This window comes from Mastomys coucha, unplaced genomic scaffold, assembly GCF_008632895.1.
Source record: "Mastomys coucha isolate ucsf_1 unplaced genomic scaffold, UCSF_Mcou_1 pScaffold12, whole genome shotgun sequence".
NCBI classification, from domain to species: domain Eukaryota; kingdom Metazoa; phylum Chordata; class Mammalia; order Rodentia; family Muridae; genus Mastomys; species Mastomys coucha.
The window spans coordinates 60,943,089-60,957,831 of record NW_022196894.1 but is presented as its reverse complement, the minus strand read 5'-3'; the positions used below and the strand labels follow the sequence as shown (position 1 = coordinate 60,957,831).

The following is a 14,743-nucleotide window of genomic DNA, read 5'->3' as shown; positions in this document are numbered from 1 at the left end:
TAGACACGTCAGGTTCAAAAGGAGATTCTTCTCAGGGCTCACCTGATTTCTTACTAGGAATTCTGATTTATTCAATGACTTGCATGCTAATGTGGACAGATAAAAAAGGCCACCAGATTTCACAATCTGGCACTCAAGTAATTTATTATCAAACTTTAATTTCATTAATAAGTAATGTCATTAAAATTATGAGAAGTGTGTCATTTTTTTGCTTTGTTTTAAATTCTGTGAATTCCTTCAGTGTTGGATTAAACTATGAAAAAAATCAGAGTGCGGAGTGGGTTTATAAGCACTGCTCTGTAGCTGTCAGTCATGCCGGTAATGTTTGTTCTCTTTCCTTCTTTCCTTCCACCTCGCAGCTTTCTCCATCTCTGGTGAAAACAGTCATGTGGTGATGATTGCTATTTCCGCAGCTGTGGCCATCATTGTCCTTACTGTGGTCACCTATGTTTTGGTTGGACGGTGAGTTTCGTTGGCTGAATGACTGACCTGGATTGTGGCTTTTTTCAGTGCCCCGAGATGCTTTAGACATGGAAGTTTGTGAACTCAAAGAAATCTCTTAACAGACTAGGGTGTTTATGTTTGAGACCCTTCTGCTTTTATTTTCTTTCATTTTATCTTTTGTTCTTATTTCTCCATTAATATTTTTTTTTGATTTTTGAGATTATAATGTTTACATTTCTTCCTTCTCTTTTCTCCCTCCAAAGCCTCTCATTTACACCCCACTTTGTTCCCTACCAAATTCATGGCCATTTTTTTCAATTGTTTTTGCACTTATGTATGTATAGGACATAGTATATAAAATATACATTATGTACCATATACAAGATATATAATACATAATGTGTAATATGTCATATGCAATATGCAGTTTATAATCTGTAATATATGTGTGTATATATACAATTATATATATGTATATATATATACATATATATATATATATATATATATATATATACAAGTTTATATATAGTTATAACCTGTCTAGTATATTCAGTGTTACTCCAGGCTAACATGTATATTTTCCAGGCTAACAGATTGGTATTAGATAACCAATTGCTGTGCTCTTGCCAGGAAACATTATTTTCCCACCTCTAACTATTCATTGGCTGCCTCTAGATTTTCCTGTGAGGTTGAGGCCTCATGGGCTTTCTAAGGTCTGCCTTAACATATCTATTGTGGTCCTTGTCCAGCTCATGTTTAGGCAGTAATGTTGGTGGGACTTTATGGGTGTAACTTCTGACCTTATGAGGAAACACAGTCTCCCAAGAAGTTCCCTGATCTCCGTTAATTCTTACCCGCACCCTCTAACTCAAACCACTTCTCTTTTGACCCCACTCCTCGTTCCCACTTTCTTTTTCCAATTATCCCCTCATTCTTCAAATGACCCCAGATTCCTTGACACTTTCTCACCCCAAACACTGGTAACAGGGCACAGCACTCATTACCAATGGAGACTTTACTCTTTATTCATTCCAACGGTAGTTGTTAAGAAATACTATAAACACATTCTAAGGCCATTATAAAAACTGAACTGGAGGTGTCTGCTCAGCAGGGAGGCAACTCTACATATCTCCTCATTAGGCAACCTTCCAGGGCACCCAGAAAAAAAATGTAATATAGTGTCAGTAAACTTTCATTAAAGCATTTGATTGTTTCAGGAGAAGGCTTTATTTGCAGGGTTTTATATATTGTGAGCATAGGTAGTGAATTTATGTTTTGTTGCTTTGCCTCTAGGTTTTGTGGCTATCACAAGTCAAAACACAGTTCAGATGAGAAGCGCCTTCACTTTGGGAATGGGCACTGTGAGTTTTGAAACTTTGTTTCAACATTTCAGCTTTAGCAGTCGTTGATATGTGATTGGGTAACCTCTCTCCAACAAAAGGAATTCAAAAGTAGCCTTATGAGGGGAAAACTAACAAATTAAGTTGATTTTAGAAAGAGGAATAAATCTAAGGTTCTATGTGAAGCATTTCCTCCATGGCTGGGTTTCAGAATACTTACAGTGAAGAGAGTAACCTGTAGTTTTATGTTCAGATAATACCTGTGATGAGGCCTAGAAACTGTAATCATCTCTAAGTGGCTGAAATAAAAAGCGTAGCCTCAGCTTCCTCTTGACTACACCTCTGCTGAAATCCGAACAAGAGTATTTTCTCTCTGTTAACTGCAAAGTAAATATAAATGACCACTCTTAATAGGAAATGCCTCACCTCATATGGTCCTCCAACCAGGAAAGGGCTTTTAGAATAAACTGCTTATTTTGAAGATGTCATCTAATTGGTAGGAAAGACAATATTTCTCCTTCTCACATCTATACCAACTAACTAAATCTATATTACTAGTTCTTCAAAGAAATACACTTTCAGGTAACATTTTTTTTTTTTTTGCATTGAACAAAGAGTTGTATACTTTTCTCTTCTCTGGTAGAATAAATTGTCCAATGTATCTGCTTTTTCCAAGCTCTAGCTTTATTCAGCTTAGCAAGTACAAACCAATGAATGGCCTTCAGAGAAGAAGCAAGATCTCATGGAAGTTAACAAAAAGACCAAACTGGTGCTTACCTGCTCTGAAATACCTCCATAGGCCTAATAATGACAACTTGGAAGCAATAACTACCTGAGCCTTTACTACTACGTTTTAAAACTTTCTTTATGTGGATAGGATGCTTCCTATCAAATATTATTTCTGCATCTAAAAAAATCATTGTGGCTAAAATTCACATAAAATTTCATTTCCTAGTTTACATGTAGAAAAGCAAACAATAGGTTGAAAGAAAGAGAAAAAAGAATGCTTACAAAAATGTAAATTGATATATGGAAGCAGTGAAAAAGTTTGCAGAGGCACTACGTGTTATTCATTTCAGCACAGAACTAAAATAAAACCACTCATTCAATAATAAAACATCATGGCTTTACCTTAATTCAATCTCATACCTACGCAGGCTATTCCAACCCAGGTTAAGTTAATTTACCAAATAAATTTAGTGAATTATCAAATTTTTGATGAACAGCTTTCCATTCTTTCATAGTCTGAACGACTTGGGCAATTCTATTCTTCCGAATCCATCTTAGAGGTGGATGCTTGGTGTGAATACTTTCTATACTGCACCATACTGACTTAGCTGTTTTATGGAAATCATATCCCTTATGAATATGTACATTGATAAATGTCTGTCACCAATTCTATGCAGGTTCTAGTATTTTCCACATTTTTATGGCTTAGTTTCTTAGCTTTTTTTTTTCAATGCACCACATCCTTACAATAAACAATTTTTAAAAAATAAATGTATATTATTTTTGTTTTAAAACCATAAAGCAAGTTACATGCTTGTCATAGACTTTCTGCCTCTGATTACTACAGCTGGTTTATTTCAGAGTATTTATTTGGTATTACTTTAAAAATCTCTAGCTATGAACTATTCCCTCAAGCCTTGTTACAAATCCTATAACATTGCTTCAAAAGAAAAGAAATGTGTTTTGCCTCTTAAGATCCTGTCTCCTTGCCCTCTCTGTTTGGACATTTTTTACTGTCCTTAGGGCAACTCATGCTGGTAAAATGGAAATGTAAATTATTGTGTTTGCACAGAATGAGCTGTAAAGTAGCACAGCTTAACACGTGTGCATGTGTTTATTATCTGGTTTTTGTGGCAGAGCCCAATCACTCTGTATGGTGCCCTTAATTATTGGTGTGAAGGGATTACTTGCCTTGCAGTCCAAACCTCCTGGTACCCAGAACATCAGGAACGAGCAGTTAAAAATCAACAGCTAAAGTCCCTAGGGTAGAGACCATTTTACTCATGGCAGTGTGTTTATGTTTATAATTTTTCATAAGTGTCATGTGGACAGAAAAATCAATTTTCTTTATGCTAATAGGAGCAAATGTGATTGATTTTTTGAGGAAGAAATGATTGTCCAAGCATTGTATTATTTAGTTGAACACATTTTTCTCCAAGTCTGACTTTAAAAGCTCAATCTAGGACTTTTAAAAGTAGCATATTTTGGTTAAATTTCAGACATTGCATGTCACAATTATCTCACAGTTTTATAAATTCTAATGCCAGCAACTCTCCCTAAGATGAGCTTTATTCTTCAAATTTACCAAAGTCACAGATTAGTAATTATATAACAAACATATTCAACTTTATGTTCAAAATGTTATTTTCTTTCTTAAGGAGAAATACTAGACTCCTTTACTTTTCAAAATTAGAGGCAGATGAAAATACACCAGAAAATCAGTAATTGAAGTGAATATTTAAATGTAAGCAAACTGACTAATGCTAGAAGATGCTAACACATATTTATGGAGTTTAAGCTTTATATTTCATGTGCATACCAGCACACTATCAGTGGACTGAAGTCATGTGTGACTCAGAACATAACTAAAGGCAGCATAAATATTGTTTAAAAGCTTAAAAGTTATGCTGAGAAGCCGATTTAAGCATAAGTCATGCATGTAACTTCATGCTATATTTATTTATTCAATTATTTTGAATCCTAAAATATCTTAGTAACTTGGTGATTCCCAAATCGAGGAATATATAACAGCTTTCCATAGGCACAGAGTCTTAGTATTGATACTATTGATAGTTATTAGTTTAATATTAAAAATAATAGATACTTGTCTTTTTGGGCTTTTTTATTATTAGATAGTTTCTTTATTTACATGTCATATGATATCTCCTTTCCCAGTTTCCTCTCAAAAAAAAAAAAAAAAAAAAAAAAAAAAAAAAAAACCCTGTTCCCTCCCATCTCCCCCTCTCAACAACCTACCCTCCTCTGCTTCCTGGCCCTGGCATTCCCCTACACTGGAACATAGAACCTTCACAGGGCCAAGGGCTTCTCCTGCCCTTGATGACCAACTAGCCCATCCTCTGCTATACATATGCTGCTCCTTGTCTTAAAGGATGAGTCCACATCTACTTTTATAGAAAAGAATAAATGTTTCATGGTATAAATGAGACTTTTAAAAAAAACACACTCTGAAATACTGGCTCATTGATTGATATTCCACTGTGCTGAAGGCTTACCCTAAGGAAAACTATTGCCAATTATTTATTTCCCTGCCAAACCAACGCCAACTGGACCAGTGTATTGTTTATCTTTTTCTAAATGAGATGGTGCAATTATAAAGTAATTTTAGGAAATTACATTGTCTGTATTTTCTTTCATAAAAGGAAGTGTTCTTCAACATTTAAGTGTAACTAAATAAGAAAATATATCTTTTATGCATACTTGGTTCATATCAAAACAATGTGATCCATGTAATCAAAATTGAAATCAGCTATAATGTCAACAAAACTTTTGTGGGAATCAGTTTTTGATCATTAATATTAAATTCACAGATTTAATGTAGGTTCATATTTAAAACATTTTACTTTGTAAATAATGTGTTCGAGCATTTCAAATTCTCTTTAATGTTATAATTTTTCCAAATGAAATTTATTTCACAATATTAAATGATACGTAAATGATTTACCTACCTTTAGGTACTCTGATATTTTGTTTACAGAAAGCCATGAGAATTATAAATTCAGAATAATTGAATAAATAAATATAGCATGAAGTTATGTGCACGACTTATACTTAAAATGGCTTCTAAGCATAACTTTTAAGCTTTTAAACAATATTTATGTTGCCTTTAGTTATGTTCTGAGTCATACATGATTTAAGTCCACTGATAGTATGCAAGTATGCACATGAAATATAAAGCTTAAACTCCATTTTTCAGTTCAGATGGCGAACTACTTTGTGAATAATTAAAATAAATACACAATAGTGTCGGAGATGTTCTGGATTTTTTTAATGTTTTAATTACTTTATACTTAAGCCTCTCTTCTGATTCCTGAGTATATTCATGTATTTTAATTTGCAGTCAGATGGTACTCTGTAAAGATACTTGGGTATTGCAGTACCTCTGAATCAGAAGTGTTTCATAGCACAGTGTTTGTGGTATAACTACCATGCCCACTCATGCTCTTGACATCTTCCTCTTGAGATCTTCATTTCAATGCTCCTTTCTAGTGTCTTAGCAGAGAAAATACTTTTGTGTGCGTTTTCTTTGTGCTGTATTGCAAACAACTTTTTTCTTACAATTAGTACATCTCTATGAGATATTTTTTAATATTACAGAGTAGCCTAAAGATCAATACAAATTAATGTGATAGAGAATTTTTTCAGTGAATAACATTTTGAAGTTTGCTCAGTAAAATCATGCTTTTCTTTTTGTTAATAGTAAAACTTCCAGGTCTTAGGACATATGTTGATCCACATACATATGAAGACCCTACTCAAGCAGTTCATGAGTTTGCGAAGGAGTTGGATGCCACCAATATATCCATTGACAAAGTTGTTGGAGCAGGTAACTAGCACATCAATTGTTCTCCTACCAATAACAAGTTGCTAATCATGAGTTTCAAACTAGCAGTAAGAATGCTACATGAGGAGCATGAGCTTGCTAATAAGTGTACTACTATGGAGTCAGGCATTTTCTGATTTCATGATCAAAGACAGGCAATAAATAAATACAGCATTTAATGGAATGTAATTATTTCAAAGGTGCCAGACTTACAGGCTCTCAGACCATGGCTGCCTTTTATTTATTGAATTCCAGAGACAGCAATAGCAGTGGCTAAAAGCTGATCATGTGTCACAAAGCTATTGACTAAATGGGGACAGCAGGATAAAAGTGAGTCTCACTATAAACAAAACTAGTCATTGTAAATCTTGATTTTTAGTTTAAACGTGTCTTTCAAAGACCCAACAATCAAAAATAAAAGGCTGACACATTTGACATAAATGTCATGTGACCATTTTGAGTATATGTTTTAAATAATGTAAAATGCCTCAATTTAATATTCACCTCATAGGTTTTGACACAATTGGCACTAAAGCTCACTGGAAATGTTCTGATAACCCCATGAAAGAAAATTAAATCTTTTTCATGTTTTACATTCTAAGTTATGGAAATTCTAATTTCTCTTTTTCCTTATTATCCCCATGTCTGTAGTGACATATTCTAACTTGACTTTAGGAAATCAGTTGAAGTCTCAAATACTGCTGTCTTGTTCCTCCAGCCCAACAGAGCCTATAGTTATAATCATTGCTCAGAAACAAGGATCAGTATTCCTTGTTTACTCTGAGGTCTGTTAGTATTTCATGAAATCTGCATTAGTCCCACTACTTGAGAAATATGTGAAGAGAGTTGCATCTTTTATTTTGGACTGAAAGTGGCTTTGTTAAGGTATAGCATAATTCATTGTTTTGCAAACAATGGAGACTGGATTCATATAATCATTTAAAGTCAGTGGAGGTTAAAACTTCCTAAAGAGAAGGTAAAATATTTGTTGTGATGTAGCAGGGAATAAACAGGATATTCTGCTATTTTTGGATGTCAAAACATTTATTTTCCAAACAGTAAATAAATAAATAAATAAATTAATTAATTAATTAATTAATAAGCAGATTGTCTCACGCCTCTCTAGCTGACATATCAGGCACCATATTTAGAAAATACTCAGCAATGCTTTGTTAATCAAAAATAATTAATTGGAAAACACTTGAAAAATAACCCCTCTCTGGATACTACAAGATTAATGTTCAAATGTGGTACAATACAGATCCAATAGTCTGTACAATAGTGGTATAAGATATTCTGTGTGTGGCCTGTTTTGTAGCAATTATAACTAAAACAGAGTCAGAGAACTATATGTAAAGGGCTTCTGATGGAGGAAGCCCAGTATCTATTAGAATAGCCATAGGTAAATATTACCAGAAACCTGACAAGATCCTAATGATTCAAGGAAATTTTATATCAACTAAATTGGAAGCTTCAAAATTCAGCAATATTTCATGTTCAACAATTTTCAGATCATTTTCACATTAAAGTATCTTTGTTGAGGACATTAAAGCTAAGAAAAATATTTCTACAGTGAGTTTTAGGTAAAACTGGCTATGCTTCATTTGATATTGTTATATCATTGTTCTCCTCCCAGAAGCCTAGAGAACTTTATAGCTGGTGTGTCAATAATACAACAAACCAATACTCCAATAAAATGAATTGATAGCAGATGCCTACCGTCTCATTTTCAGTGAGCCTAAGTCTATAGCCAATTTGGCCCTCATAGTAAAAACAGAATAGTTTCAAACATCTGACATTAATCCCGTGTTCAATCTTTATATCTGTGCTGGCCTATTGATAACCTTGAAACAATGTTAGCGATTAGAACAAGGAAAGTAACTTCCGCTAGATGCTTCTTGCAGTTCTACACTTTCAGTTTCAAGAAGTGCTGATTTAAACTATGGAGACCATGTGTCAAGGTCTGCAAATAACCTAGGATTTCTTAGGCAATTTATATTGCCATTTTCCGAAATTCTCTGAGCTTATAGAATATAGCTTGGAAGTCCAAACATATAGATTTCAATGGAATAATTTAAAAGAAGCAGTTGCTCTGTTTTGAATTATTTTGGTGTGTGTGTCTGTGTGTGTGTGTGCGTGCGTGCGTGTGTGTGTTTGTGATATATGCTTCAATCACATGTCTGTACACATTGAAAGCAGAGGTTGACCCTGAATATTTTCTTCTGTTGATCTATATTTGATTTTTGTGGTTGCTGAGATATAATTGCTCCCTGAATGTGATTTTGTGACTGTGGCTAGACTGGATAACCTACAAGCACAGAGCATTTGCCTGTCTCTGCTCCTACACAAGACTGAGGTTATAGACATGCACCACCATACCTGGCCTGCGTGTTGGGCTTTTGAACTAGGGACTACATACTTTATCCACTGAGCTACCTACACACCCTCATGAATTTTTAATATTTCATTATATTTTATTGTTCTTTTTATATCCTAAAGGTGAATTTGGAGAAGTTTGCAGTGGCCGCTTAAAACTTCCTTCAAAAAAAGAGATTTCGGTGGCCATCAAGACCCTGAAAGTGGGATACACAGAGAAACAGAGGAGAGACTTCCTCGGAGAAGCAAGCATCATGGGACAGTTTGACCACCCCAACATCATCCGACTGGAAGGAGTTGTCACCAAAAGTAAGTAAAATCTCAAGGCCAGCTTTTGTTTATGCTGAGCAGATATTCCATAAACTCAGTCATTGAAGCATTTTGAAAATGCAAATAGCTTGGTTCTAACTGAAACTGTTGAGGATGATCATATTTTTTTCTAGCAATAGGTTAAATGCCAGTGCTGTCCTATTACACACAGAACTTTGAGTTCTGACTCTAGTCCATGGATTAAAAGATTGTCTTGAAGAGAATTGAGAATAATCTTGTTCTCAGAGTAGCAGGATAAGTAATGGCTGGATTTTGACAGGAACGCCCAACTAGCTGCCTTTTCTTGTATTACTCAACAGCTCCATTTAAATTCTCAGACCTTTGCCCCCTTGCTCTCCTCCTGCCTTTAGGAAAATTATAGCAATCTTGGGGATGCTTCTAAGATGTAAGATTTGGAACTCACAGGAGACCCAGGGCTTCTCGTTGCTCCACAGTGGATTTGAGGTAGTTCTGACCTAGGGTCCCAGTGCCTTCCAGGCTGCACTGGGGAGCCTTTGGCTCAGGGTCATTGCAGAGCTCTGGATTAATACCCATGATGGTTTCTTCAGCCAGCATAAAAAGATCTTGTGAGGCAGTTCTGCGATTCTTGGCTCCAGTCCCAATGTAAACCTCTTGAGAATGGGTTGTGGATTTTTTTTTCTCAAGATTTTGGATCACAGGCTGAAGAATAAGTGAAATTGGCAACAGACTCCATCCAGTGAATGACAACATATGGCAGAAAATTTGGCATCTTTCAGGGGATAATTCATTGACACCACATTTCCATACTCTATGGGTACCAACAGGCATTATGTGTTATATTTTGCAATTATATTTTTCTGTAACATTAGTTGCAGCCCTTTACAAGTGGCACTCATACCTTCTCCCACCTTAGGGTAGCTAAAATGTATTTCCTTTTACACAAGAGCATAGCATCTTTAAGAAGTACTTTGATTTTCCTCTTGAGCTTTGATATGAAATAAATAGAATTAAGGACTTAACAAGTACAACTTCATAACAACAAAGACTTTATGATTGCAATATCGATAACAACCATTTGTAATTCTCAGGTGATGTTAGAAATTATACTGGAATATTTGCTGATGAAATATATTTTTGTTTTAATAATTAATTAAAACATTGATGGTAAGGTGGAGGTTATGAAAGTAAGTTATTCTACTGTCCCTTTAGGGGAACAACATACTGTTTTAGGTGGATCACATTTCATTGGATTCTCAATGTTATTTAGACATTTAATATCCATCATGACATCTTGATCAAGTGGTTGCTCTGTGGATCTGGAACCCAACTGGGGAGGCCAATCCATTTGCCCTTATGCATCTCTTCATCTATTCCCAGTTTTTACATTTACCATGTTTCATTTTACATCATGATGGGCCTGCTGGTTTTGACTTTTATTGTGGTAGTTTTTACATTTTGATTATCTCCTGGTACATTAGAATTGGTCACTTCTCTTTTCCATTTTCATGAGCATCTATACAGCACAATGTTCTTGTCTAGAAGTCACTGATATTGAGATATTGCCCATTTAAACTCTATTCCCTAATATGGACAAAAACAGATTTCCACATTTCAGTTTTCTTCTTGTAGCATGGATTGTGTGTGTGTGTGTGTGTGTGTGCATGTGTTTGTGTGTTCGTGTGTGTGTGTATGTGTGTGTGTATTAGAATATTTGTATATCGTATCACATTGAACGTGTAAAGATCAGACACAACCAAAGAAGCTAATTCTACAATGTAAATCCTGTGGACCTAACTCATATCATCCAACTTGGCAGTAATTGCATTTACCTGCTGAGCTAACTCACCAGCCCAGCTTTCTATGTTGTATGCTCATACTCAACTTATTTTTTTGATTTTTGAAAATCTCCCTAAAAACTTGATCTTAGCAAACAGATTTTCAAGTTTCTAAACCTTTTTGCATTAATACGTTAATGCTAAACCCTAAAACACGAGGTTAGGTGGACAATTCTGTGCTTAGAAGGATTCATTGACAAGAAGTGCTGAGAAAGAAGGAGGCAGCAGGACCACTCTGTTTGCTGGGCATAGAGTTCTATTATCAGATTTAGTGAGGAACCCTCTCTCAAGGGAATGAGGCAGAGAGCAATAGAAGATACAGTATATCCCCCATTAACTCCAGCATGCTTGTGTACAGTTCCATTTACCACACTCAAACACTAAGTACATAAATGAAAAATAAAATGAAACACCCCAAACAAGATAATATTCCTCAGTAATACCAGGGATATAGTTAAGTTTAGCTCCTGGTCAAAATAAATGTTTAATTTTCTGCTGGGTCAGGAATCAAACATAAATTGAGCAAAGTGATTTACATACATATGTATGCATGTATGTTTATATATTATATATTTAGAAATATTTATATATTATATGTGCATGTATATATGCATATAAAATCATTCAACCAAAAAAGGAGGCAACAGATTGAAAAGAGAGTGAGAAGAGGCATGCAGGAGTGATTCCAGGGAGGAAAATGAAATAATCCAATAGGTAGGTATAGTAAAGAGAATGTAAAGTGGAGAAGTGTAAATAAATAAACAAATAAATAAATAAATAAATAACAAGCAATATAAAGGCACAAAACAAAGAGAAGAATGATGATGTAGGAAGTAAAGTAAAGTAACAGAGGAGGAGAGGGACATTAATTGCTGGTAAAAGGCTTTCGGAGACACTGAATTGAGTGTGTTTTTCACCGATGTTCACTCACATAACTGATTGTTTCAATCAGTGAGTGATGGAGAAATATTATTACATTTTAGCCATCATAGAATTATCACTCATTTTTTCCAGGATAAACATTTACGAAAGAGTAATATCGACCATCAAACAAAATTCTCAGTTTGAAAAGATTCTGGGACTTCATCCACCAGGTGTTGTTTCCTTTCATTCCAGTGTCAATGAGTCAGTAAAAACAACTGTTTGCTGTACCATAGAATGTATTTATTGCATTTAAATCAATGTGAAATAGTAAATATTGTAGGAAATGTTCTTTGCATCTAAAACTAAAGTGAATTAAAAGAAGCAAAGGAAAACAAGAACAATAAAATATCCAAAACAATCCCCAAGACAAAAAAAAAGTGCAGGAAAAAAATTAAGGCCAAATGCTGTTAATACACTGCAGGTAATAAATAATAAATAGGATGTGTTGAGCATCTAAGTCACGTCTGATTCCAGAACATCCTAGAGTCCATCACAACTACCCCCTTGAGGTAAAGAGTTTAAATGTGCTATATCTCCTTGGCCAAATAAGAGCAGGAGTTGCTGCCAAGCCCACTCTATCAATACAGCCACATACACTGTAAGTCTATAGAATACTCTGCATCGAATTTGATTCTAAGCTCCTCAGTGTCACGTTTAAAAGCTCTAAGTCTGGCACCCAGTAGTGACAGAGGAAGATGCAAATGTTTTTAGTACCATCTTAATATGCTTCACTTAATACAAATACAGCTAATCTGCCTCTAAAATTTAACTATTTTCCTGAGGATTTTGTTTTCTAAACCTCTTTGATTTATAAACCAATCTATGTACAAAGTGCAGAGGTGCATGTCCATGCACAAGCAGCATGAAGTCAGACTTGATTTTTATGCACAAGAAGGAACTTACAAAGGAAATATGAGGCCATTCTTGTTTTAATTAGGAATTCAGGGGATCTGAAGTCAAATTCCAAGTCAACCTTCCTCAATTTGAGACCTCTTGCATATTAACCTGTTACAGGTTCATCTTCATGTGAAACAAAGTATTATCAGAATTGTGATATTTTCAGACATCTTAAATATCATATGTTATATACAAGACTAGTGTCTATACAAGACTAGTATGTCCTACTTCAGACTAAGCACAAGACAATGAGTCACCAAACGAAAATTTTGGAAAATAATTTCTAGGTTGGTTTTTTCTTTTGCTTAAAAGCCATTTTTTTTATTATTGCTATTAATTGTGTGCAGGAATAACACAACCCACATAATATGCTATTTTCAGACCTCTTTTTGGAAAGATCATTATATAATCATTACTTTTTCATTTATTTGAGTTGAGCCATAAACAATGTTAATGGCATGGTACTTGCTGAGTCTGACGGCCTTGAACAGGAGAAGGTGATAGAGCCTCTGATCTTCAAAGTAGCAGAAAGCTGCGGCGCACTCTGAGCAGAGCTAGGTACTAACATATGTTATCAATTTTACTGAAGTTCAAAAGGATGCAACTTAGTTTCAGCAAATGTTTGATATTTCTGCCATCACACCATTAGTTAACTGATGCGCAGGCTCCAACAGTAATTACCATTGGCAAAATTTTACCTAGTAGCATTTTTTTTTAAAAAAAGTATATTGATAAATTTTACGCTTGAGTTATTTTCTAGAAATGGAAAGAAAATTGCAGCATCAAAAAGATTTGCTGCATGTTTAATATGCAGTCTTGCACGATTAGCGATACTTTGGATGGTGCATTAAGGAATTTCTTATGTGTGCCTTTGCATGTTTATATTGCACAAAAAAAAAAACTTAGATATTTCTATTCACTTTACCTAAGATGAGAGCACAAAGTTAGAATATGTCATACTTAAGTGACAATATGAGTCTTCATTACCTCCTTTGCTTCTTCTCTCTAAAATCCCATCTGTGTTTCCTCTAATATCATATTTCCCATCACTTTCTCAGTAGGCAGTACATACATTGTGCTTATTGCACCAGTTACGAGAAGGGAAGATGTTGATGACATGAGCAATTATGGCAGAGTCACAATTGCAAATTGGAAACTGAGTCAAAATGCATATACCAGCATGTCATGTAACCAAGAAGGTCTTTGTTGGTATATTGAAGGGAAACTAAGAAGGCAATGATGTTTTACTTGTTTAAAGGACTGGGGCTATCTCATTTTTTTACTGGTCACTAATGTCTCTTGCATGGCTAAACTGGAATTACCATGGAATTGATGTTGCCCATTTTTCTCATTTATATACATAGCATGGTTTCCTGGCATTTTGAAAGATTAAATATTGAAAGACTAACTTTAATTTATGAAGATGATGATGGACCCAGTGAAGCAGAACTGGTCATTTGTAAAGACTGAGACTTCAGAAAGCTCAGCCATGAGGGGGTCAACTGTGTCATGCCCTTCCTCGGAGATTTTTGTGGAATAGCAGAAAGACTATAAGAGCCGGAGAGGTTGGTTGCTATATGGAGATCATGCGCTCAGGACACTACAGGGCAATAGGACAAAAGAGCTCACAGAAGTTATGGCAGCATGTACACGATATGCAGAAAGTCCAGCCAGGCAAAGTTCCATTATGGAGATGGCATGAGGTGTCAGCCATAACTAATTAATAACATGAAAATATTTGAATGTATACAATCTATTAGAGCATGATTGCCTGGACCTGTGATCTGCATCTCAAAGAGCATTAATTCACATAAATAAAGTGAATTTGTTTGCTTGTTTGGGTGATTGGTGGACTTTTTTGAGACAGAGTTTTTCTGTAGTCCTGAATGTCCTGGAATTCAATCTGTATACCAGGCTGGCCTCAAAGTCACAGAGACTCACTTGCCTCTGCCTCCCAAGTACTGGGATTAAAGGTATGGACTACCAAAGTAACTTTATCCTTCAAAGAACTTTATACAGCACACACACATACACACATACACACATACACACAAACACACACA

The 14,743-nt window shown here is 35.0% G+C and overlaps 1 protein-coding gene across 2 annotated transcripts in view; it reads left to right on the top strand.

The window, feature by feature from the left end:
* The window catches only part of Epha3 (EPH receptor A3), a 314,096-nt gene that overhangs the window by 255,185 nt on the left and 44,168 nt on the right, over positions 1 to 14,743 (top strand). For both annotated transcript variants that reach the window (XM_031364209.1, XM_031364208.1), the window contains exons 8-11: positions 360 to 462; positions 1,741 to 1,808; positions 6,235 to 6,360; positions 8,857 to 9,042. In XM_031364209.1, the coding sequence (XP_031220069.1) occupies positions 360 to 462; positions 1,741 to 1,808; positions 6,235 to 6,360; positions 8,857 to 9,042 (483 nt within the window). The remainder of the gene's footprint in view (positions 1 to 359; positions 463 to 1,740; positions 1,809 to 6,234; positions 6,361 to 8,856; positions 9,043 to 14,743) is intronic.